The sequence below is a fragment of the Ursus maritimus genome, unplaced genomic scaffold, assembly GCF_017311325.1.
Source record: "Ursus maritimus isolate PB19 unplaced genomic scaffold, ASM1731132v1 scaffold_152, whole genome shotgun sequence".
NCBI classification, from domain to species: Eukaryota; Metazoa; Chordata; class Mammalia; order Carnivora; family Ursidae; genus Ursus; species Ursus maritimus.
This window is the reverse complement of record NW_024423920.1, coordinates 14321-25804: the sequence shown is the minus strand read 5'-3', so window position 1 is coordinate 25804 and position 11484 is coordinate 14321. Positions and strand designations below refer to the sequence as shown.

At 45.1% G+C, this 11484-nt stretch overlaps 1 protein-coding gene across 1 annotated transcript; it reads right to left on the bottom strand.

Moving 5' to 3' along the window:
• Window positions 1-7575: 7575 nt before the first annotated feature.
• On the bottom strand, window positions 7576-8514 carry LOC103656599 (putative olfactory receptor 2B8). Its single transcript, XM_008684011.2, has one exon. The coding sequence runs from the start codon at window positions 8512-8514 to the stop codon at window positions 7576-7578; it is 939 nt and encodes a 312-aa protein (XP_008682233.2).
• Window positions 8515-11484: the final 2970 nt, after the last annotated feature.

Sequence of the window (11484 nt, the reverse complement as noted above, 5' to 3'; positions counted from 1 at the left end):
TCGAAATCCGGCATTGTGATGTCCCCAGCTTTGTTTTTCCTTTTCAACAGTTCCTTGGCGATTCGGGGCCTTTTCTGGTTCCATACAAATTTAAGGACTATTTGTTCCAGTTCCTTGAAAAATGTCCTCGGTATTTTGATCGGGATAGCATTGAAAGTGTAGATTGCTCTGGGTAGCATGGACATTTTAACTATGTTAATTCTTCTGATCCATGAGCATGGAATATTTTTCCATCTTTTTGTGTCTTCCTCAATGTCTTTCAAGAGTGATTTATAGTTTCTAGAATATAGGTCCTTTACGTCTCTGGTTAAGTGAATTCCAAGATAACGTATGATTTTTGGTGCAATTGTAAATGGAATGGCTTCCGTAATTTCTCTTTCTTCAGTCTCATTATTCGTGTATAGAAATGCAACTGATTTCTGAGCATCGATTTTGTATCCCGCCACATTACTGAATTGCTCTATAACTTCTAATAGTTTGGGAGTGGCTTCTTTTGGGTTTTCCATATAGAGTATCATGTCATCTGCGAAGAGAGGCATTTTGACTTCTTATTTGCCGATTTGGATACCTTTGATCCCTTTTTGTCTTCTGATTGCTGTTGCAAGGACTTCTAGTACTATGTTGAATAATAATGGTGAGAGTGGGCACCCTTGTCGTGTTCCTGATCTTTAGGGAAAGGCTTCCAGCTTTCCCCCGTTGAGAATAATATTTGCTGTAGGCTTTTCATAGATGGCTTTTATGAACTTGAGAAATGTACCCTCTATCCCTACACTCTGAAGGGTTTTAATCCGAAAAGGATGCTGTATTTTGTCAAATGCTTTTTCTGCATCTATTGAGTGAATCATATGATTTCTGAATTTTTGTTTCTGAATAAAATCTAAGACACTGATAGATTTGCGAATGTTGAACCACCCCTGCATCCCAGGGATGAATCCCACTTGGTCATGATGGATAATCCTTTTAATGTACAGTTGGATTCTATTTGCCAGGATCTTGTTGAGGATTTTGGCATCCATATTCATTAGGGAAATCGGTCTGTAATTCCCCTTTTTGTGGGGGTCTTTGCCTGGTTTGGGGATCAAGGTAATATTGGCCTCATAGAATGAGTTTGGTAGCTTTCCTTCTGTTTCTATTTTTTGAAATAGCTTCAGGAGAATAGATATTATTTCTTCTTTGAATGTTTGGTAGAATTCCCCAGGAAAACCGTCCGGGCCTAGAGTTTTATTTTTTGGAAGATTGTTTATCACTGACTCAATCTTTTCATAATTAATTGGCTTGTTTAAAAAATCAATTTCTTCCTGTTTCAGTATTGGTAGTTTATGGGTTTCCAGGAAGGCCTCCATCTCTTCCAGATTGCTTAATTTATTGGCATAAAGCTGTTGATAAAAGTTTCTAATAATCCTTCCAAATTCATTGGTGTTGGTTGTGACCTCTCCTTTTTCATTCATAATTTTAACCTTCAGAATTTTGGTTTGCACTCAGGTCATGATCTCTGAGTGTTGGGATGGAGCCCAGCTTAGGGATAGAGCACCCTGCGAGCGGGGAGGCGGCTTCCCCTCTTTGTCTCCCTCTGCTCCTCTCCCCACTCATGTTCTCTCTATATATATACAATAAACAAACAAATCTTTAACAAGAAATAGATATTGTAAATACGTGAATATTTTTTTCACTTATTCTCATTCATAACCAATGTGTAAGATATCGCAGAGCTAATTCTAAGTGACACAAGTCAGGAGAGAAAAACAAAGACTGTGTGATCTGACGTAACTGCGGATCCAGAAGAGCTGAATCTGCAGATACAGAGAGTAGAATGGTGGTGACCAGGGGCTGAGAGGGGAGAAGTGGGAGATGTGGGCAAAGGGTACCAGCTGCCAGGTGCAACACGAGCAGGTCCTGAGAAGCTAACGTACAGCATGGTAGTTACAGTTCCTGTGACTGTATCACAGACTGGAAGTCGCTGAGGGTAGATCTTAAACGTTCTCCCCACAAAGAAGAAAGGCTCATCGTGTGATGAGATGCAGGTGTTAGCCAACGCTATCGTGGTAACAATTTTGTTGCATACACAGTTCACATCTCCTAGTCCTAAGATATGCTCCATGTTACATGTCGGTTCTATCACAGTATAACTGGGGAAAAATAAATTCAAGAGACATCATTCAATTTTTTATCCCACTTCATCGTCGTCTCCTAAGGTCAGATTATTCCTGCTACTTAATACAAAAAACTCTCTCAAGGGGCGCCCTGGTGGTGCAGTTGTTTGAGAGTCAGACTCCTGGTTTGGGCTCAGGCTCCGCTCTCAGGGTTCTGCATCTGGACCCTCGTGGAGCCTCGCTCTCTCCGCGGAGACTGCTGAAGTTTCTCTCTCCCTCCTTCTCTGCCCCTCCTGCTCTAAAATAAATAAATACATCTTTTTTGTTAATCTCTCCACAGAGTTAATGAAAGGGAGTGTTCTAGAATTATCCTATGTACAAGCACAGCCCACCCTTTCTGATGCAAATTGAAATCCAGAGAGTGAAGGAATGGCAACTCTAAACCTTGTACTTAGGCGTGTCTGTTATGACAGCAAAAGGAGTGTAGCTTGTTCCATTCAGCTCTTAGTGGGTAAGAGTCTCCCAAGAACCGATACCCCAACACCTCCTGCTAGGTAGCTTTCCTTTGCCATGTGACCTGAAGGAATCAACTGTTACCCCACACACTTGGGTATGTTTGTACACATCTCAGAACACATTGGAAATAATCAGTTATAAACCTGTCACTTCAAAGTAGTGCGAGCTGACGGAAACACATTTTCTTCTACTCTCCATCCTCACAAGATGGACAGGAGATTCAGGCGGACTACCCTTATCTGTGCATTCCCATATCTGTGCGTGTGTGATAATACACTAATATATATGCTACCTGCATGTAAAGGCAAGCCAGACTGTAACACGTTCTGGTGAAAATCAAGGAGAAACATTCCTTGGGTAGTAAAGGATGGTTTTTCCAAGAAAGGCAGTGAGTCAGAGAGAGGGTGGTTTCATCATGAAATCACCACATTGTAGCCACAATACTTCCTTGACTACATTAAACAGAGTTCTCGTTTCCATAGAATTATTAAGAAAGATGTTTTCCCAAAAGAATCTTGCCAAACTCTTTCAATGTTTCCAAATGCTTGAAACGGGGCCCTAAAAATACACGGACAGCACCATCTGTCAGCTGCTACCAAGAATCGAAGGGACGCTCCTGAGAAAGGCTTTGGCAGCTGTCGTGACTTCCCATCGATCATGAGGATCCCACATAATCCAATCAGTAGAAATGTCCAGGACGCTTCACTGAGACTAAAGACACAGGTCCAACAACTGAACCACTTCACTCTCGAAAGAGCTAAAACTGTCCTCAGAAATGGTTGTCTACTTAGACGAACTTACACTTCTTAAAGACCTCATAGATTTCTTTCAGTTCAGAATGGGTAACATAAATCCACCCAACAGTGTAAACCAATAGAACTAAATTGTTGTAGGATCAGGTGTAGAGACCCAGAGCAGATCCCAAAACGGGCCTCAAAGGCATAGTGATTATTTTGAATGGAAGCTGCTTGGGAAACAGCAGGTGCAAGGACATCACATCCTCCTCTGTCCCCCTGAAAGCAGGAAACAGATCTCCCCTCCAGGGGAGTAAGGACTAAGAAGACTTAGAAGTAAAAGGACTAAGAAGTAAAAGTCATCCTTATCACCCAAGTACGGACATGAGAGTTGAGAAATCTGTAGAAATAAGCCTTTTTTATGATCTACTACCTCAGCCCAAATTCCAATTAGAATTCCTTCCTAACTAAAGCTCCCAGACGCCTGTTTCCTTTATCCTGTCAATTCCTCACACATTTCTTGTCTCTGTATGAAAGGCGTAAAAACTGCCCGCCTTGGTCATTTCTTTGGGTCTCAATTTCATTATAGGGCTCCACGAGCAGGTAATAAAGCTTTGGGTTTTTTCTCGTGTTACCTCTGCTCTTACCACTTTAATTCCAAAACAGCTAGAAGAATCCTGGGGTGGGGGGGGAGAAGAAAAGGTCTCCCTCCCCAAAGCAAGTGTCCCATCCCTAAGGCCATGTCAGGGACCGCATCCGCTGACCCCTCTGAGCAGCTGTCATTCATCCTCTCATCTCTGCATTTACACGGAGCCCACCTTCTCAGCAAACCGTACCATACACAGTGGTTCCCAGAGTCTGCACGACCAGGTCTGAAACACGCTACAATATCACGACGATGAAAGAAGTCCTCACCCGCATTACAAAACAAGCATCTGAAAACAAGTCACCTGCCAGGGAAAGGTTCACAGGGATCTGTAACCTGTTCTTCCTTCCTCAGTGAGCCTGGACAGAGCAGAACTCTGGCAAAGAGTAACCGTGAAATGCGCAGACCACGAGATACGTGAGGGTCTTACAGGGGTGGCTGTACGCCGATCACTGCCCTACTAATGATGGCAGCGTGATGCGTGGGGTCTGTTTAGAAGCTACACCCCACACACTGCAGACATGCTACCAAATGACAGTCCTAAAGCCAGAGCAGGGCTGTGACGGAAGGGACACAGAATCTGAGGATCCCCCAGCCTTCCCTGTGCTGACTGGTGCCAGACAAGTTCTGCCCCACATCTGAGAAACAAACCACTTCCCATTGCGGTGCGGGGTCTCCGAAGCTGTGTCTGATGGGCCTGGGGCCTCCTGGATACTCAAGGGCTCTCAGCATATTGAATCCTTTGTTAATCGGTAGTAAATCTTCTGTGGGTTAAGAATTGAGTTTCATGTGAGTCTGACTGACATTTTGGGTGTCTGCAATCACGCATCCCCTGAGCTGAAGGTGTGCACCCCGCGTTCCTCAGAAAGGACAAGCGCTGGAAGAATCCATGGATTCCTCTAGAGCATAACAGTCGTCCTGAGCTCCAGGTGCTAAACACAGATGGAGTCAAATAACGTAGCCAAGCCTTGGGTACAATCCCACAGCCATGCCACAGTTACTGATGAAAATACAAAAGGAAACAGTGCAAACAGTATTGGTGACAATTACACAGCCCTGGACTCTGTTGTAGACAAAGCATGGGGAGTGTGGGGAGCAGATTCCTAACGTTAGAAAACTGCTACAGAACAATCCTGAACTTGTGTTTGGTCTGTCAAATGAATTTTTTTTTTTTTTATTTTGTGCATGGATCCCAGAGGTCTGTGTTCTCTGGAATTTATTTCCAGGAGTTGTGAACATGGAAATGCTATTCAAACATTCACTCAAAGGAAGTGAATCTGTTTCGCCCCAGGGCACTGTGTGACCTCAAGAGCAGAGTAGTTGCTCCCCCAGAACAACAGGCTGTGTAACTTCCTGAGACCCTGAGGGGTTTTGCACCAAGGAGAGATCATTTCAGGGATTAAAGTAACCAGTTGGATATAACGGTCAGAATGTGGTTGAAACAATGGAGAGCGCCTAGGGGCTCAGTAGGTTAAGCATCTGACTCTTATTTCAACTCAGCTCATGACTTCAGTGTCTCTAGATCAAGCCCCACATTGGGCTCTGTGCTCCGCCCAGAGTCGGGCTGTCCCTCTCTGAGCCCCTGTGTCCCTCCCCTGCCCAGTCTCTCTCTGTCATCAATCAATCAATCAATCAATACAATCTTTAAAACAGAAACAGGAATATGATGGGGAATGGAAATCTGTCACCATCGGGGATAAACAGTATCACAAAACCGCTTTTCCGCTGGCACACATGCAGCATCACTGTGCTGTCAAGAGAAACCCCAGCGGTGGATTCCAGTGGGAATATTGTGATGCTGTTAGCGATCCAGAGAGACCCTGACCGTGTGCATACTCTCCCCCGGCTGTCGTTTCCAGCCTCCAAGCGCTGTCTCTGGACAAGGTCACTTGTCATGAGCACGACCAGCTCAGGGGGTGCAAGGCCCTGGAGGAGCTGATCACTGTCGGGATAGGGAACAGCACCCTGGTTACGCGGACGTGTCCAGTCCCAGACACAGATACACTTACCTGCACGGGCTTCGTGCAGAATTCAGAGCTGTATGACAGTTAATATAAATGAGATGGTAATTTATAAAATTTAGAGAGATGAGCATGTTTAGTAGTTAATAAACAATTCTTTTCTTTTTTCCTCCTGGTGAATCCGAGTAAGCTCCACGGAACATGGGATTTCCTGGGAAAGAGAGGTCATCTCTCTTATTTTCATATGTCCCTGCATCCAAATTGTTTGGGGCCTTTCTTCGGATGTGAGTTACAAAGCATTGATCAGCTGATGCCTGGATCAAAGAACTTATAAAATGGTATCAAGAGAAGATCTAAATGTTTTACCCTTTGAAGCTTTTACTGCACGACTGTGGATAGAACACGCAGAATATTAAGTGGGAACTGAGTTCTGTGCTGTGTCGATGTGATCATGTCCTAAAGCCATTCTGGATGCGGCACTGGCTCACAAGCTGCGTGACCAGCGTGCAGACCTCACGCGGGCGCTTCTCCGACTGAGCACAGAAGTAGGCGAGCGCTGCCTGGTGTGTTAGCGCTGGCGCTCCCCGTGGACTGGCCGCAAGGCCCCCTCCCCGCCCCCATGTGACGCGAACGCTGCGGATAGGCTGCCTCCGACCACCGACACACGGGACATCACACTGCACCTGGCTGGCATCTGAGTGGCTTTACCGGCGTCGATGTTAGCAAGGTTTTCTCTGACCTAACAGTTCGTTTTCCCGTAGACGCCCACCTAATTCTGTGAAAAAGCTGCGCTACAGTCAACCTATGGACCTTGCAATAGAGCCATGATCAGAACGCAAGAATAAGTGTAGAGCCATGATCAAAACGCAAGAATAAGTGTAGAGCCATGATTAAAATGCAAGAATAAGTGACATTCTTCAGCAATTGGTACAAAATGCGAAAATGTTCGTATTTCTTACAGTGCGGTAGTGGTTCGTAAGCTTATTTTGCCTGTGCCGTCATATTACGTGCATGAATGTCTTTTTGCACTTAGAAATGGAACGGTATTCCCAAATGAGAGTGAAATAAGAAAAACCTGTGCAGCGTTCTAAAATACTAAAAATCATGGAACATTGCATCGAAAACTGGAGATGTACTGTATGGTGACTAATATAACAAAATAAAAATTATTAACAAAATAATAAAATAAAATACTGAAACAAGATGCCGATGCTCAGGGAGCCTGGTTGCTGCAGCTGCTCAAGCGTCCGAGTCCTGATTTCAGCTCAGGTCGTGATCTCAGGGTCGTGGGATACATCCTGGCATCAGACTCTGCACTCAGGGTACGGTCTGCTTGACATTCTTTCTCCCTCTGCCTAACCTCCTCCTAGTTATGCTCTCTCTCAAATTAGATCATAGATCCTTAAAAATATATATATACGCATATGAGCTAAGATTACAAAATCAGCCTCTCCAGAGGCTACATGAATCCATGAACTTAGATTTTGGGAATTCACTTGCATAAAAGAATGAGGTAAGTAAATTCCCTTGAGACTTATCAGGGGAAATTTTGGATGACCCAGGTAGGTGACAAACATCTTGATCACTCTGGTCTTCAGTGTCTTCTATTAAAGGGTCTTTCCTCCCAGTCATCTGGAGTCATGGTCCCTGCAAAGCACCTTCTTCATGGCTCCCGTCACATCCTTGTTCCGCAGTGTATATATGACGGGGTTGACCATGGGGGTGACGATGGTGTAGAACAGAGAAACGAACTTGCCCTGATCCTGGGAGTAGTTGTTACTGGGCTGGAGGTAAGCATAGATGGCCGTGCCATAGAACAGGGAGACCACCGTGATGTGGGACCCACACGTCCCAAACGCTTTCCTCTGCCCTGCAGACGACTTTATTCTTAAGACTGCCCTGACAATCCGAGCATAGGAGAAGGTGATTATGGCCACAGGGATGAGGAGAATGACCACACCGAGAAAGAAGAGCTCAGACTCATTCGCAGTGGTGTCAACACAGGCAAGCTTGAGCAGTGGGGGGACCTCACAAAAGAAGTGATCTATTTTATTTCTCCCACAACGTGGTACAAGGAAGTTGAGCACAGTCTGCAATAAGGAGTTGGCAAAACCAATGAACCACGATGCGGAAGCCATGAGGGCACAGAGACGGGGGTGCATGACCACTGTGTAGTGCAGGGGCCTGCAGATGGCAGCATAGCGGTCAAATGCCATGACCCCTAAGAGAATGCACTCTGTGCAGCCCAACCCTAGAGAAATGAAGAGCTGAGCCACACAGCCGCCAAAGGAGATAGACTTGTCTGCTCGCCTGAGATGAACCAGGAGCTGCGGGACAGTGCTGGTCGTGTAGCACAGGTCCAGAAAGCTCAGGTTGGAGAGGAAAAAGTACATGGGAGTCTGAAGATGGGGGTCCAGGTGGGACAAGGCAATGATGGTGGTGTTTCCCAGCAGAGTGAACAGATAGATGATCAGAAGAACCACGAAGAGGATGAGCTCCAGCTGAGGCCGGTCCGAGAAACCCAGCAGGATAAACCCAGTGAAAGAACTGCCATTTTTCTGTTCCATCGTCTGTTAGCACATGTTTCCTGTCAGGACCAAGCATTTAGCAACTTTTAAAAGAAATCTTTAAAAAAGTATTTTGTAGGAGGAGGTGGATCTAGTATGTTATAGGACATGGCAATGGCAATGGTCTGGGGGAAAGATGGCAGAGGAGTAAGGGTCTCCTTTTTTTAGCTGGTCCCCTGAATGGCGCTGGGTACCTACCTGACCATCCCGAACATCCATGGCATCAGCCTGAGATGCAGGAAGTTACATCTGGATCTCTACAAACGAACATCTCCCGCGCTGAGTATGAGGTATGAAGCTGGGAGCTGTGAAACCACGCACAGATATGGGAAACGGAAGGGGGGAGGGAGCCGCCGTGCTCGGGCCCCGGGAAGCCGTAGCCACCTGCACTGGGGAGCGGGCTGGCTCACGGATAGCACCCGCGAGAGAGCAGACTGAGACCGTGAGCCCAGGAATGTGCGCAGGAACCAGGGCAGCTGGCGGTGTTAGAAGCACAAAAGGCAGAGACGGGCCGGCCTGCGAGTGAGGGCTTGGAGAGCGGCTGCGGGGCGCACAACCCGGGACTCTGGGGGTTTTTTAGCAGCACCGACAGAAAAGGAGTCAGTGTGGCCCGGAGAGCTCAGTGAAGAGCAGACTGCGATCTCTCTGTTCTGAGTCAGAGGTTGAATATGGTCACTTCTGCACGGACTCTCAGAAGAGTCACAGAAAGCCACCAGGGAAATCAGCCACAGAACCAAAGCCCCCCAAAACTGGTTCTCACTGTGCCCATCCCTCCCCGCCCAGGGGACAGGGCAACTCTGCCCAAACAGGGTTACCTGAGTATCAGCGCGGCAGGCCCCTCCCCCAGAAGGCAGGCTGAAAAATCAAGAAGCCAAATCCCTAAGGCCTCTATAAAACAGATGCATCTTGCTTGGGTCCCAGTCAATAAATTGGACTCTGTACATCCCCTCAATCACTCCTCATCAGAAGGAGAAGGAGGAGGAACTCCCAACAAAGGAAAGAAATAGAGACTGTGGCTTCTGCCACAGAACTCATGGATATGCATATAACCAAGTTATATTTCAGATGAACAATTATCAAGATGATATATAGGCTTGAGAAAAATATCAATGAAAATATAGACTCTCTAAGGGCTGAAATGAGAACAAATCTGGCAGAAATTAAAAAGGCTATGAATGAAATGCAGTCTAAACTGGATGCTCTGTCGGCCAGGGTAAATGAGGCAGAGGACGAATTAGGGAGTTAGAGGATGAGATGATAGGAAACAAGGAAAGAGAGGTAAAATGGGGAAAGAAACTCCATTTTCATGAAAAAAAGCTACAGGAGATTACTGAATCAATGAAACATTCCAATGTTGGATTATTGGAATCCCAAAGTGGGTGGAAAAGAGAGAGGTCTAGAAGAGATATTTGAACAAACTGTAGCTGAGAACTTCCCTAATCTGGGGAAGGAAACAAGCATTCATGTCCCAAGATCAATGAGAACAGACCAACACCACCAAATATAATAGTACAATTTGCAAATCTTAGATTCAAGGAAACAATCTTGAAAGGGGCGAGGAGGAAGAGATTCCTTACGTACAGAGGGAGGAACATCAGAATAACGTCAGACCTGTCCACAGAGACCTGGCAAGCCAGAAAGGGCTGGCAAGACATATTCAGGGTACTAAATGAGAAGAATGTGCAGCCAAGGTTACTGTATCCAGCAAGGCTGTCATTCAGAGTTGATGGAGAGACAGGAACTTCCAAGACTGGCAGAAACTGAAAGAATATGTGACCACCAAGCCAGCCCTAGAAGAAATATTAAGGGGGGTTCTATAAAAGGGGAAAGACCCCCAAGAGTGATACAGAACAGAAATTTACAGAGACAATCCATAGAAACAAGGACTTCACAGGCAACATGATGACATTAAAATCATATCTTTCAATAATCACTCTCAACGTGAATGGCCTAAATACTTCCATAAAACCACAGGGTTGCAGATTGGAGAAAAAGACATGACCCATCCATATGCTGTCTACAAGAGACTCATTTTGAGCCTAAAGATACATCCAGACTGAAAGTGAAGGGATGGAGAACTATTGTTCATGCTAGTGGACCTCAAAAGAAAGCTGGGGTAGGAATTCTTATATCAGACAAATTAGATTTTAAGCTAAAGACTGTAGTTAGAGATACAGAAGGACACTATATAATTCTTAAAGGGTGTATCCAACAAGAGGATCTAAGAATTATAAATATCTATGCCCCCAACATGGGAGCAGCCAACTACATAAGCAAACTGTTAACCAAATTAAAGAGATATATTGACACTAATATGTCAATAGTAGGGGACCTCAACACTACACTCTCAGCAACAGACGAATCATCTAAACAGAAAATCAACAAAGACATAAGAGCTTTGAGATGGACCTCATAGATATATACAGAACATTCTACCCTAAAACCACAGAATACTCATTCTTCTTGAACACGCATGGAACTTTCTCCAGAATAGACAGCATATTAAGTCACAAATCAGGTTTCAACCGATACCGAAAGATTAAGATTATCCCCTACATATTCTCAGACCACAATGCTTTGAAACTGGAACTCAATCACAAGAAAAAATTTGGAACAAACTCAAGCACTTGGAAACTAAGGACCATCCTTCTTAAGAATGTTCGGGACAAGCAGGAAATTAAAGAAGAACTTAAGCAATTTATGGAAACCAATGAGAATGAAAACACATTGGTCCAAAAACCTATGGGATACTGCAAAGGTGGTAATAAGGGGGAAATACATAGCCATCCAAGCCTTACTCAAAAGAATAGAAAAATCTAAAATGCAGTCCTTATATTCACACTTTAAACAGCTGGAGATGGAACAAAAGAACAGGCCTAAGCCATGCACGGAAGACAACTGATTAAGATTAGTGCAGAGGGGCGCCTGGGTGGCACAGCGGTTAAGCGTCTGCCTTCGGCTCAGGGCGTG

Excerpts from the sequence above, each read along its gene's own strand:
- LOC103656599 (XM_008684011.2), bottom strand. The coding sequence starts at position 8,514 with ATGGAACAGAAAAATGGCAGTTCTTTCACTGGGTTTATCCTGCTGGGT.